The 14603-nt window shown below is 44.8% G+C and overlaps 1 protein-coding gene across 1 annotated transcript; it reads right to left on the bottom strand.

Annotated features, from left to right (window-relative positions):
- Nucleotides 1–2226: 2226 nt before the first annotated feature.
- TMEM220 (transmembrane protein 220) lies at nucleotides 2227–14199 on the bottom strand. The gene is made up of 6 exons (XM_028125156.2): nucleotides 14099–14199; nucleotides 13408–13437; nucleotides 9415–9475; nucleotides 7345–7468; nucleotides 5971–6030; nucleotides 2227–3480 (listed from the first exon to the last, which is right to left on the bottom strand). The coding sequence occupies exons 1-6, from the start codon at nucleotides 14189–14191 to the stop codon at nucleotides 3345–3347; spliced, it is 504 nt and encodes a 167-aa protein (XP_027980957.1). The 5' UTR covers nucleotides 14192–14199; the 3' UTR covers nucleotides 2227–3344.
- Between the last annotated feature and the right edge of the window lie 404 nt (nucleotides 14200–14603).

Genomic DNA, 14603 nt, shown 5'->3' with positions numbered 1-14603 from the left:
CTGTTGTGTAAACAACAAATAAGTTATTTCACAGGTGAATGTGTAGTCTCTCCCACGTGAGGCCATGAGAGGGGCCTCCCGAGAAGTCACGCGGTGGCCTTGTGACTCTTGAGCAAAGCAAGACCAAGGGCCAGTGCGGCTGTGTGCCCACTGATGTCTCTTTGGGCAGCAGCTCGTGTCCAGCAGCTAGAGACCACAGTGGGTAGATGAATTTACTCTTGACTCCCTTTCTAGACAAATGGGGCACGTTAATTCGGTTGTCCTATGTGCTAAGTCTTATTTGTGGCAACACTTACTGGATAGTAAAGGGACTGTTGAAATGTAGAGAAAGTTTGACTCAGGGCCTAAAAACATCGGGAGAGAAAAAAGCAGTACTCGTCAGCGTCAGCGTGCCTGCCGAGTGCCCAGGCTCTGGGGGTACTGAGGTGTGTTTGTGCTCTGCGGCTGCTCGGCCAATCCACCACTACGTTGGTGACTTCAGACAGCATGTACATGCTCTCTTACAGTTCGGGAGGCCAGAAGTCTGAACCATTTTCCCTGGGCTGAGCTCAAGGTGTTGTCCCGCCTCAGGGGGCTCTGAGGCAGAATCTGCTTCCTTGCCCTTCCCAGTTTCTAGAGCCCGCTTCCAGCCTTCCATTCCTGGCTCAAGGCCCCTTCCTCCATCTTCAGAGCCAGCAAGGCGGCCTCTTCAAACCTCCCTCTGCTTGCCTTATCAGGACAGCTGTGATTACCTCCAGGCTTACCTCCCCATCTCAAGACCTTTAACTCTATCGTATCTGCAAAGTCTGTTTTGTGATGCAAGGTAACGGTCCTGGGTTCTGGGGACCAGGACCTGGGTGTCCCCGAGGGCCATGATTCAGCCCACGGGAGAGGCGACTGTCACGTGCTCCCTGCATTCGCCGGCCTTACCATCCATAGATACCAAATGTGGAAGAAAGGCCTGGGAATGTGGAGGGGTGTTTAAATTTGTTTAACGAGATGAGGAATGACTTGAAGGAGGAGGAAAATGGTTTCGACAGGTGGGCAGAATAGCATCAGCAGAGGTGAAAGGGCATGCTGAATTGAGGAGTGGGGAGTAACGCTGTGAAGCTTCACCGAAAGGTGCCTGGGGTTATGGCAAGACGTAGCACAAGAGCCGACAGGCCTGTGTCGTGAAGAGCCTTGAGTGATGAGCCCACACTTAGAACTGGGCTTGTCAGACAGCAGGGAAGCTGTGATTAGATCTGTGTCTCAGTCCCGGCAGCGGTAATGAGAGGCTGATGGAGATCCCACCAGAGGGAAGAAAAAAGATGGGTGGGAAGGCAGAGGTTTGGATAATAGAGACATCGAGCTTCCTGAAATTCAGTTGAGAACTGGAGTCTACAACAATCTCAGTAATAAAGACTCCTTTCAGGAGGCCGTGCTCATAGATACATAAAGGGAATTGCGTGTCATCACAGAATTCATAGTGTGATACTGGAGGTGCAGATGGGGTGAAAGGATATTTTGAACATCACTATTTTTTTTTAAATTGCAACATTTCTGTCTTTTAAGCACAGAATCAAGCATTACATGGAGGATAGGTAGATCCTAGATGGAATTTGCAAATGAGTCCATTTTTTCCTATGTGATTTTAGTAGTTACATTAAAAGAGATATAAAAACCAGAAGCATCATGCAAGCTAAGTGTATACTGAAGCACCGGAATCCTTTATATGTATTTTATTGACCCTTAAAATAAATTTCATGTTATTTGTTTTAATATCGACTAGATGTTTTTTTCTCCTTTTCCTTCCTCTCAGTCTTAACAGAGAATGTTGCCTGTCCAGTGGCCATTGTGTAAAACAAAAACCATACATACCTCCTTTAACAAATATTTGTAGAATATGTAATATTGTATTAAAGGCTGTAAAAATAGACAAATGGCCTGACTTATTCCCCTCTCCTGATATGTATATATATATATGAATATTTTTTGAGTGAAATACTTCCTAAATCTCATGAAATGGAATCTTGACTCCAGTGTTTGATGCTAGTAGATGTAAAAAAATCGCCATCCAACAAAAATACGATGTGAGCCACAGAAGTATTTGAAAGCAGTCACATTTTACAAAGTAAATAGAAACATAACAATTTTAATGATATATTTTATATTAAACTCAATTCTAAAATATCTAAACTCATATCTAAAATATCATTTCAACATGTAATCAATATAAGAATATTTTACATTCTTTTTGTACTGTGTCTTTAAAATCCAGGATGTATTTTATATTTAATAACCCATCCATTGACATTACATTTTCACTCGAAATACTTGATCTATATTTAGATATAAAACCTGCAGTTAAAGAAGTAGATTCACATGTCCAATTGTTCCAAACACAAGCGTTCCAAACACATTTATAAGTTTTCTAATAATTGAATTGACATGTTTTAAAATTAAAATGAAAAAAGAATTTTACTTCCTCAATCTGGCCACATTTCAGGTGCTCAATGCAACATGTTACGGTTATGTTATGTTATGTTATGATATATGTACGCGCACCATAGTGATGTTCCCATGTTGTGTGTGTGCGTATGCATCATGGTTATGGTACTATAGTTACCACGTTGGAAAGCACGGTCTTCTCCCCTGGGTGACCTTTGACATTCATTTTTTTAAAAAATGTGTACAGATTTTGGTCTTATTTTTTATTTACAATGCATTTAATATTGCCTCTTTCCTTTTGGTCCCGAATTCCTTTATTCTACCTAACTCTCCTCTCTCTCTAAGACACACTCGTTCATTTGGCATCCCCATTTAGTTCATGGTGCTGCCCTGGTCCCATACAGTGAGTTCAGTGCAGGGGCACAGCCCGTTCTTGAACCTCTGTGTCTATCCTATCACCCAAACCCTGCTTTCCTCTGCTTTAATCATGTGTAGCCCCTTATAAGCATTTGGTATTTCTGGAGTGCTCTCATATTCTCCAGTTCAATCCTTGCAACTGTACAAGTGAGTAGGAGATCTGGTATTAATCCTATTTTACAGATGAAGACATCCACCAGGAGGTTCATATATTTGCCCAAGGCATATAGGTAGTGATAAGTTGAGTTAGAATTCACATTTTGGAACTTGCGTTCTGCTGCCTTTTCTACTACACTGTGACAACTGAATGTCAGACCCCCATCTCTTACCAGGCCCATGCAATCTCATGCTGTGTTGTAGGCATCCTCACAAAGTTCTTAGGATTTTTTTTTTTATCACCTCTAAAATTAGCTCAAATTACCTTTAAAATAAACTCCTAGGAAATTGGCTTGTTACAACCACATTTATAAACAATTGACTGACAATACTCATTTGAAGAAGAGGATTCTTGACTTCATTTAAATTACTGTCTTGCAGTGAGTTGGCCAGGAGGATCGCATCTCCTTGTTTATGTAGATGTAGGTCCAAGAGATAAATGGGAGGAGAGCGATTGCAATGGCAGTGGCCAGCTGAATTCTTCCACCAACCGGATTCCTATAAAGACATACAGGAATTATTAACCATAAAAATCCAATAAAAATAATGGGTTGCTTTGGAAACAAGTACAAAGATTGAATTTGGTGAGCACATTTTTTTTTTTTTTTAAGTAGACTCTATGCCCAGCATGGAGCCCAACATGGGGCTCAAACGCACCACCCCGAGATCAAGACCTAAGCTGAAATAAAGAGTCTCAGACACTCAACCGACTTAGCCACCCAGGCGTCCCCAGGAGTTCTTCATTCTTAATGCAAATCTTTGTTGTTTGGGTGTATTGCAAATAGCTTTTCCCACTCACATAATGATGTCTTTTGAGGAACTGAAGTCACCGATTAATTAGGCAGTGTTAAAATTGATCTTTTCCTAATGATTTCTGTGTCATGTTTAAGAAAGCTTTTCTTCCCAAGGTCTTGGAGATTTGGGGTCATCTTCTCTAAAAGTCTTAACTGTTCTGCTTCTCACTTTAGAGCTGTAATCCACCTGGAATTGAGGTTTATGAAAGTTAGCTGGGGAAAGTTCGTCCGTATGAGTTTCCATTGATCCAGTACTATGTGTTGAGAAGTCTGCCTTTCTTTGCTGCAGCTGCAGTGCTACGTGGCTCTGTCATAAGTCAAGGGTCTGCTTGTGTGTGGACCTGTTCCTAGATTCTACTCTTTCATTAGTTTATCTATCCCTCTACTTATTTTGGTCTTTAATTTCTCCTATAGTGTCTTACAGTCTTATTTATAGAGATTTTGCCTCTTTCTAGATTTACTCCTAGGGAGTTGATTTCTTGAGGTTATTAATTTATGTTTAACTTTTTGTTTTTATCATTTTCTGTTACTTGTTGATAAAAATGCAGTTGGTTTCAGTACGTTCACCTGGTGTGCAGCAATCATGCTAAACTCACTCACTCTACTAACTTTTTAGATTCTGTTTGATTTTTTTTGTCACCATGGATCATGAACGTTTTTCTTTTCCGATTGTTGTGCCTCTTATTTCTTTTTCTTGCCTTATTGGACTGGCTACGATCCTAGCTAGAGCAGTGTTGAGCAGAAGTGGCAGTGGTAGCTAATCCCTTCTCAATCCTGATCTCAGAAGGAAAGTTTTCAGCTGCTCACCACTGAGTCTCAAGCTTTGGTGCTGATACCACTTATCAGGTTCAGTTCCTTTCTACACCTGTTTACCAACAGCTCTTGTGAACAGATGATGAATCTTACCAAATGCTCTTTCTGAACAGATTGAGAAGATGGTTTATTTTTTCCTTTATTCTGTTAATGTGATAGAAAACATTGGTTGGTTTTTGAATGTTAAACTGTGTTCCTAGAATAAACTCTAACTTGGTGGTTGGGTTATATATTGCAGGATATGATTCCCTAATGCTTTGTTTAGGATTTTTCAATCTGTAGTCATAAAGGAGACTGCTGTGTAATTTCTTTGCCCCACCCCCTTTAAATGTTCTTATCAAGTTTTGGTATCAAGATTATTCTGTCCTCATAACATGAATTGTAAAGTGTTTCTTCTTTTTCTGTTCTCTGGAAGTGTTTGTTAAAGGTTGGCATTATTTTTCCCTTAAATATTAGGTACAGTTCTCCAGTTAGACCATCTGGTCTAGAGTTTTCTTTTAGCAAAAACTTAAATTGAGGACTCAGTTTCTTTAATAGCTATGGGACTGTTCTGGAGAATTTCTTCTTGTGTCAGTTTTGCTAATTTGTATTTTTAAAGTAATTTATCCATTTTGTCTACATTTTCAGATTTATTTCCAAGGAGTTGTTCATGATATCCTTTTGTGATTCTTGCAAGATCTATCGGATATGTAGTAACATTTTCTTTTTCATTCCTGATATTCTCTATTTTTGCTTCCTCTTCCTTGCTCTCACTTTTATTATTTTTCCTTTGTAGTCTTGGCAGGGCTTATCGAAGCTATGAATCATTTTATAAAGCCAGTATTTGGCCTTCTGATTCCTCCATTTTTTATGCTGAGTTTTCACTTCATTGGTTTCTGCTTTTATGATTATTTTCTTCTTGTTTCTTTGGGTTTAATTTGCTGTTTCAAGGTTCTTAGAACACTTTCACTCTGTTTATTTTCTTATATGCTACTGTTGTCATGTATTTTTATTCTTTACATGTTTAAGCCCCACGAAACATTATGACTACTATTTTATAAAGTTAATATTCATCTATATGTACCCACACTTTTATATTTTCTTTGCTCTTCATGCTTTCATAAATCTCTAAGCTTCTCTGTGAGATCATTTTCCCTCTCCCTAAAGAACACCCTTTTGGCTGACAGCTCCCTATTACACTGGGCCACATCAGAAACTGGCATTTAGACAAGTGTGGGTGATCATGAACCTCTGATTCAACTACCATTGGCTTTCCTTGAGAAAAGGAAAGATTTCTTTCAAAAGATTCTTGTCTGCATATGGATGTCAATACTTTCTCCTGCCTATCTGATCTGACCAACCTTGAAGACACCTGATTTTAGCTAATGAGTTGAAAACTTACTTTGATGAACTGTGACATAGGCCCATCCATACTGTGATAATCACCAGACCAAACAGCTCCCTATAAAATAACACACATTTCAGATTTTTGAAGTAGCTATGAGTGAGATGCGTATCATTCCATTCTCTCCCATGACCACTAGCTTCTGCTGATTATTGAATGACCTTCTCCCAAGACACACAGCATCTACAGAATATTTTCAAGTCTGGCCATGATTCAAAAGTTACTTTTATTCAGATAGCTTAACGCCTTATATGAAAATAAGTTTTATCTTATGAGACGGATGTGAGCTCCATCTCTGTTCCTCAGCTTCTAAATGAACAAAAAAACCCAGCAAAACAAAAAACACAAATAAATCACTTATTTCAGGTCATTAGAAGGAATATAGTACAACCAAGAAAACTATCCCAGATTATCAGGCATCAATTTTACACTGTTTTAGAGTGTTCAGTGTTAGGATGAACTCAGGTCCATAAATATGGAGCACCTGCTGCAGGAGATTGGGTCACATCTTAGGGGAGAGGAATGATTTGTAGTATGAGTCAGACATGGTTTTGGGGTGGGTATATGCTTCTGTGTTAAAAGCACACATATTTTACATAGAGTAGAAAAGTTATATTTGGCCATGGTACCACTGGAAGCCCACCATAACTCATGGGCCTCAAGTTGGTGGAACTGATTCAACCCATTGGGTTGATGATCCCATGGGCAGGCCGAATCTGGTTTGCTCTCCAGTTTCCCAAGGACTAGGGCCTCTAACAAAGTAGCACCCTGCCAGGGATGATTACCTTCTACGTCTCTAAATCTTAGTGTTAGCAGTAGGATGGACAGGAAGGAAAAGGGGCTATGCATGAGGCCAGGGAGTCAAAGGTGGGAGGAAGCAAAGGAAGAGGTGATGAAATAGGAACACATGGCCTTGGCAAAGGGAGGAGATGACATGGGACGTAGCTGGGCAAGGCTGACAGAGGTTGACTTAACATACTGACCTCTGAGGTGGCCGATCACACTTGTAGAGATTTTGGCCAGAACCACAACTAAATCAGAATGCTGATGGAATGATCAGCATTCTGGACTGAGTAGTACTGTATGGCGTCCTTGCTTGTTCACTGTAAGGAGCCAAGGTCAACTGCCTGACAGTAATAGAATGCGTGTGCTGACTGCCTTTGGCCGTGGTTGCGGAACGTGGTACCTGGTGCTGGGTGTGAACCCTGGCTCATTTCCTGCTTCTTCAGCTTATGAAGGAGCTAATACCTCCCCTGCTCCTCAGGGTATAGTTGGGGGAGCTGAGTCATCGTGGTGCAGATACGGGGTTACAGAGGAACAGATTTCTCAGTTCTACCCCACCCCTTCCAAGGAGCAAAAGTCACGGCTCACCTGCCTTCTTCCTCATGTAAGATGTTCTGTTGGGAGTGAAGCCAGAGATGGCAAGCCAAGCCGACAGCCCACGCGATACAAAAGAATATGTGTATTGCAGAGGCACTCTTCCAAATTAAGTTGCCTAAAATTAGAGATTCCCGTGCTGTTAATCATGGAACCACAGCCCAGAGAAAAATGATCTCTTTATATCTGCTCTGCCATAGTCTGCTTTCAGGTAAAGCCTTCAGAAAAGGCTGGGATGGCATCTGGCTGGCTCAGTCAGCAGAGCGTGCAGCTCTTGATCTCGGGGTCATGAGTTCAAGCCCCACGTTGGGTGTGGAGCCTTCTTAAAAAAAAGCTGGGGTTTCTTTAAGTTTTGTTTTGAGGGACATCACAGAGGTTAAAGCAGTTGGAATAAACTTAGGTGGACATTTAGTGTTTTGTTGTCCAACGTGTCCCCTTTCTATGACAACTACCCTTTATTTTCCTTGAGGAGCCACCCTTCCCACACACCCAGGCCATGTGTCCCAGACCATTGGACCTTAGCTTGATGAGTTGGCATTTATCCCTTTAGCAACTGTGATTTGGCTCTGGATGAACAGATGACAGATCAGGAACCACAGCTCAATTCTGAGACTTCTGCGGAACTATCTGGGAAGCAGGTTCTATCTTCTGTTGGATGGAGCATCACGAAGAAGTGAACTTTGAGCTGCCGGGCTACCATCGAGGAACCCAGGACTGAAGTCAGAGTGGCATATGGTGGGACTGCGAGGTGCAGGAAAGCTCAAGTTCTGAGCCACCAGCAGCGTGTGAAGCCAGCACCACCCCTGACTTTCTCAGTCAGGTACCCCAGTACGCCTCCTTTTCAGCTCAGAGCCCATTGGAGCTGAGTTTCTTCCTTGCCTGCAACTAATGGAGCCCGAACTAATACACCTTAAAGATGCAGACAAGAGTTCCAGGCACCTGTACAAGGAGCCCGTGCATCCAGGGGACAAGAGTTTTCACCACCCAGCTGGGAACCGCTGGTCTTTCTCCTAAGGCCCAAGAAGTCTGACGGCCCACTGGTCGGGAAGCTATTTTCATGACAGTGAAGAGTAACCCATCAGGACTGACAGTCCCTATTAATAAGAAAATGTTAGCACACAATATAAAATGTACTTTTTTTGGTTATAAGACACTGTTCTATGGTATAAAACTGTCCAACTTAAGGTTTGTTTAGAGTTTAGGGCCGTTAAAAAGCAGAGCCACTATGTTTTGCCCAGCATTGAGGTAAGCAGCCTGTGGGTAATAGAAACCAGCTATTTTAAGCGATGTTTTTTTACCTGTATACCCACCTGGGATGGAGGTATATATATATTCCAAGAAGCAGGAAACGATATGCTAAAGCCTCTTTCTTAGAGCCATCCATTCACATTCAACAAGCATTAAGTACCTACCATCTTCCTGGCCATATTTCAGGGAGGCTTGGGCAACGATGGGCTAGACATAGCCCCCCTCTTAAGGGGCTTACAGCCTAGCAGGGGAAAACATATAAAAGCATGCAGTAAATTGCTGTATGTACTTCGACGGTACAGCGGAAGGTCAGGGAGAGCAAGATGTATGAATGAAAAACCTAGAAATTTGTATGGACATTATAAACCATTTCCCTAAACAAGTAGCAGGCCGTATACACACGTGTTGAATGGATTCGAAGTAAGAAAGTGGTTACTGGGAGTGGTACTGGACACTGAGGGCCACTGACTAGAGAGACACAAGGTTCGTGCCCTGTTGCTGATTTTCCATTCGTGTGGTGGCGTAAGAAATCAGCATGGTGACCAAGGCCCTCTCTCTCATGGGCTGTACTGCAGAACCCCTGTTCTACAGCAGTGTAAGTGGTCTCGGGTTCTGAGCTGCTAAAAAGGCTGTCTTGGTGTGGCAGGTCCTTGTGAAGTCTGCCTGAAGACGGGTGAGGGTGATCTAGATTAGAATTCACCCTTCTTGTCATCAGAAACGAGGAGACCTGTAGGGCCCCGTTTCTCTCCCAGGAGTCTGTCCTTATTGTCAGAAATCTGGTTTGCTGCGTGTCCATGCAGAATCCAGGGTCCATACCGGTGACAAGAGGGTTAAGTCCCACAAGCAGGCTCAGCAGCGCAGGTATCATGTATACCACCTGTTAGCAAGGAGGGAGATGACAGGGGTTAGGGAGTATGCCCGATTTAGATGTTCAGAGGAGTCTAGGAAGCACAGAAAGATGGTGAGACCTCAGAAAGTTGACTGACAGTGTCTGCATCAGGCAAGATTGGGCTCTTCATTCTGGAAACTGCTGACAAGCTGTTTGAGTTTGGAAGACGGGCGGGCCCTGTGGAGGCCCCATTTTCAAGCCTCATGCTCAGCAAGCAGACTGTAGTCAGACCTGCTGTGGCGTGTGTGTTGTGGGCACAGGGCAAGTGGGATAGGCCTCGTGGGTATACGGGAGGCATGGTGAGTTTCCAAGAAACGTAGCTGCTTCGCCGTATCAACTGTGATGCGCATGTCAGACATCTTCCCTTTTTGGGAGCTGTCAGAGCTGTGTATGTTAAGTGGTTTGTTTTCACCACAGAAACAGGTCTGTCTTGATCCCGGGGAGAGAGGGCATCTGGATTACAGACCCTGTGTTCATCTCTCCTACTGCACCCCTAATGATGGCCAGGATGGACATTTGCAAGTCTGGTCGTCTCTCACAGGTAAAGGCATTCATGCTACTGAGGGGTAAGACCGGAGCTTCCCAAAGTTCAGTGTGTATACAAGTCGCCTGGAAAGCTTGTCAAAATGCAGATCTGATTCTAGATGTCTGGGGTGTGGCCCAAGTTCTGCTTTTCTAACAAGCTCCCACGGGATGCTGTTGTTCTGAGGTCCATACTTGGAGCAGCAAGGGGATAGTTATCCCCTAATGAAAACCTGCATGACTAGCCACTGAGAAAGAGAAGAAGAGAGAGAGAAAGAAGTTGCACGCACACCATACAACACTTACCTGTGCTCTCTGTAAGAAATGTTCGGCAGAGATTTATTTTTTTTTTTAAATGTGTACTCAAATGTATCAGATATCTGTCATTAACAGATTAAGGGGTCTGAGACCTTCTTATTTCTTTATATTGTAAACATATGAACAAAACAACCCTCTGAACTAAACAGTGGTTTCTCGCGGCAGTTGTGCCATCTTAATCCTTAAGTGCTTTTCTCTATCTCGAATAAGATTAAAAAATTCTTTTTGAGGACCAAGAGACTGAAAATAATGGTTTCTAGTATACAAGGTAAACTAATACACAGCATACTCAAAAATGAACTCCGTAGAACCCACTTATAATGGACTTTTATTTTTATGTTGGTGTATTTTTTTAAACGTAGAGTATCATTTATTTACAATATTTAATTCACTATATAGTTCTTGAGTACCATGGCATTCTTTTTTTTGTTGTTTTTAAAGATTTTTAAAAATATATTTATTTATTTGTCAGAGAGAGAGAGTGCGCACAAGCAGAGAGAGAAGCAGGCTCTCCGCTGAGCAGGGAGCCTGATGACGGACTCGATCCCAGGACCCTGAGATCATGACCTGAGCTGAAGGCAGACGCTTAACTGACTAAGCCACCTAGGCGTCCCAAGATTTTATTTTTTAAGTAATCTCTACACCCAACATGGGGCTCGGACTCACAACCCTGAAATCAAGAGTCGCAGGCTCTACCGGCTGAGCCAGCCAGGTGCCCCCCCGTGGCATTCATTCTTCATGTCTCTCTCCCTTGTCCACCTGCCATTGTAAAAGCAGAAAAAGCCAATTTGTTTTCCCAGTATCTTCAGCTAGGGGTGATCATGCTCCAGCCATAAAATGTAAGAAGTCTTGTAGGGGCAAGGCTGATACTCAGGGCATCTTAACAACCACTCTGCAGGGACACTGACCAAGCAGGATGAATCCCAGACCTTAAACTGTATTGGTATGCACACACTGAACAGCAGCATGTCTGAAGGGCTTCTTGGATAACGTTTCCTCCCTGATAACAGGGAAGAAAGCATGGGAGGAAAAAATGTTTTGCTCCTGCCTTGTTTCTTCCTACTTGGGATGCACTGGTCTGGGCCTGACATTTGGAGCTGCAGCAGCCACTCTGTAGATGTGAGAGAATATATTGCCCATACACTGGAAGTGGCAGAGAAGGAACCCAGAAAGCCTAGGTCTTTGATGACATTGTTGGCCATTAAGCAGCTGCCTCTGGACTTCTTGTTAAGTGAGGATACTCTACTGTTTATAACCTGATGCTAGTCAGATTTTCTGTTACTTGCTCCTGTATGCATCCTGATACAGGCATCCTCCATGAGCAAGATGAAGTGAGGGACTTGAAAATGAGTCAGGCACCGTTTACTTAGTATTGGCTCATTTGTGCATTCAAGAGTCAATACGGAAGGGCTGCCATAGGAAGGCTCTGCATTAGGTTGCCTGAGGACCACCAAGAAGAAGGAAGAACTGGTCCCTGGTCTCCTAGGAGCTGGCATGTACAGAACCAACTCGAACATAAAGCAGAATGTGTTAGCATTAAAGGTTCAGAGAAAGGATGGTTGGAACCTATCGGAAAGAGGGAGAGGGAGTTTTTGAGGGACACAGCATTTGAGATGAACTTTGAAGCTTGGGTAGGACATACAGGAATTCTAGGGGCAAGACACAGTAGTATTACAGGTGGATCGGGTTCCAAGACCACGGTGGGAAGGTGGATTGGAGCCACACTGTGGTGGGCCTTGAGTGCCAACTTGGGGAGTTGTAACTCAGTGATCTTGGGAAATGAGGGAAGTTTTTGAAGCTGGAAGTGATAATGTGGAAATTGTTCAAGGAGAGCAGGGGATTAGAGGCAGCTCCAAGAATTAGGAAGCTACTACAGGAGTCCACGTGGGAGGTGATGGAGAGTGAAACTGGCAAGGAGGTAGGATGTCTGTGGGGACATGGTGTCTATTATTATTCATGCTATGTCACCTAAGCATGAAGTGGGAGGTAAAGTATACACATACCGTACAGATGAGCAGTTAGACCTAGCTTGGGTTTTGCTGGATTGCTTTGTTCTTCGTTTTATTTTTTGAAAGGATCTCAAAGGCAGTGGTAAGGAACCGAGAGATGTTAGAGATGCCTGTGGTTTGGAGCAAGGATGACCCCGAGGGTGATTCTGCTGTTGACAGAAAGGAGTGAGTCAGGAGGAGGAGGGGGTTTAGGAGGGAAAGACGCTGTAGGAGTTTGGGGTGTTGGAGGGGTCAGCGTTGGAAATTCTACATTAAGCTGGGTATTGGAGACTTGTCTGCAGGGAAATAATATTTGGAACTCAGGATATGGGCCAGAGTGCTGAGGAAGAGGCAATTTGATTCGATGCAAAGGCATGTGAATCTGGACAATAAGCAATGTCAGAATGAGTTCTACTGCACTTAAAACACTGACCAGAATTCTGCATTACAGATCCAGATGCTTTCATTTGTTGCTAATCTTTACACAGTCAATATTATTCCAAAGCAGAAAATCATCTCATTGGTGATATTGCACAGTCTTATGTACCTGTTTTCAAAGAAATTGGGCAAAATCCAGACATTTCAGAAAATGTACAGAATGATCTCCCCCTCCTCCAAACAGTTCAACCAGAGCATTGATTAAATGTATTCTGTAGATTTTTATGGGCTTTAGTTACTTTTTATAAACATAACTCACTGAATTAGACGAACTGCAAACCCAAAGCCTGCCATTTTCTGGTCAAGTGTTTGTTGGAGTTTCTGGGTAAAAAGAACTCATGAGGAAGGGCTCAGTTGACTTTAGGAGGTGTACTGTGTGTCTTCAGAAAAGTGTCCTCAGTTGGCCCATTTTTATTCAAAGGGAATACTGCCAAAAGGCCCCTAAATGTCTCTGTAAGATTCTGAATTCTCACACACACATTACATTACCACTCTGATCCCTCTCCCCAGATATTTTAGGGAAAAGGGCTTACAAATGATCTGATTTCTAAGTTTTTATGTACAAAAGGCAGGGAAGCGGGCCAAATAGATAAAACTGTGTGTTTCGTGCCATTCCGCAGTGTCTGGAAACGGAGGAAAGCAGCTCATACTCACCATCCACAGTTCTGCGTCTGGATCGTTTACCTGGAATGACAAAACATCAGGCATTAGCAGACATTCTGTGGTGCTCCAGCCCTCCGTTTGGTCTGCTCTTGGATCCATCCTAGTGATGTGTTTCATGCCAGACGCTGCACTAGGCAGCGAGGATGCAAAATGGGAAAAAGACCTAGTCTAGCAGATCATGGTGGTCGAGGGGGCTTCTGGCTGAGCACAGCCACGCGACTGTGTCCAGAACCGCACAGAAGTCTGACAAAGGTACTGTAAGGGCCTCCAGTCTTAAGATAAGGACAGCTCTTACGAAGGAGGTCCCAAAGCAAACCTGGGAGGGTACCCGCGCCACAGGGGATTCTGTCTGCCTCCCGCCTGGCCTCGGCCGTCAGCCAGGCTGGGTCCCCATCCCAGGCTGCATCTGCTCGTCCTCTCCTCCGCTCCTCCCAGCACGTGGCTCGGGCGATGGGGCCGGCGGTCACGTGGACACCTGCGTCTCGGCCGGGGCATGGGGTGGGGGCCCCGGGGCGTAACCCCCAATCTCTGTCCTCCGCGTACACGGCCCGCCCTGCGGCCGGCAAGGGCCGCGCTAGTCTACACCGCGCGCCGGGCCCGGGGGCGGAGCTCGAGGCCCGGCGCCCTGCACAGCCCGCGGGCCCCTCGCCCGCCGCCCGCCGCCCGGGGCCGGGGCGCTGACCTGCACCAAGGCCGCCAGCGCGAAGAACGCGGCCATGAGCCAGTTGCAGGCCCGCCACAGGACGGGGGCCCAGCGCCCCGCCGCAGGCGCCATGGGCTCCGACGGCTCGGGGCGGGGCTTGGCACTGGGCGGGGCACCGGGGGATGTGGCTTGGCGTGGGGCGGGGATAGGACGGGGATAGGGCGTGGTGATGGCTTGGAGGCGGGGCTCGGACTGGGCTCGGCGTCGAGATGGGGCGGGGCTTGGCGCGCGGCGGGCGCCTGAGCGGGGATGCGCGCACCAGCTGAGCCCCTTGCTTACCCTGGGACCTGACCTACCCTGCGCCAGTTTCTCTGGTCCCCAGGTGTTGAGTGGCCGCTGGCAGCCGCTCGCCGGGTAGGGAGGTGGCACTACATGAGCCTTACTACTTCTCCCATTAGAGTTCCCCAAAACGTGGGGAAGGAAGGTGTGGTGTCCCCATTTCACAGACGAGGAGAGCGTGTCCCAGAGCGGCTGGATGACTTGG

Source organism: Eumetopias jubatus, unplaced genomic scaffold, assembly GCF_037043125.1.
Source record: "Eumetopias jubatus isolate StellerSeaLion01/CBP00866 unplaced genomic scaffold, mEumJub1_p1.0 scaffold_10, whole genome shotgun sequence".
NCBI classification, from domain to species: Eukaryota; Metazoa; Chordata; class Mammalia; order Carnivora; family Otariidae; genus Eumetopias; species Eumetopias jubatus.
The sequence above is the reverse complement of the archived record's forward strand: the minus strand, read 5'-3'. Positions and strand labels throughout refer to the sequence as shown.

Excerpts from the sequence above, each read along its gene's own strand:
- TMEM220 (XM_028125156.2), bottom strand. The coding sequence starts at position 14,191 with ATGGCGCCTGCGGCGGGGCGCTGGGCCCCCGTCCTGTGGCGGGCCTGC. Across the intron at positions 13,438-14,098 it reads CGCTGGCGGCCTTGGTGCAG|GTAAACGATCCAGACGCAGA; the intron begins GTCAGCGCCCCG and ends TTGTCATTCCAG. Across the intron at positions 3,481-5,970 it reads CTATGTCACAGTTCATCAAA|GAATCCGGTTGGTGGAAGAA; the intron begins GTAAGTTTTCAA and ends ATGTCTTTATAG.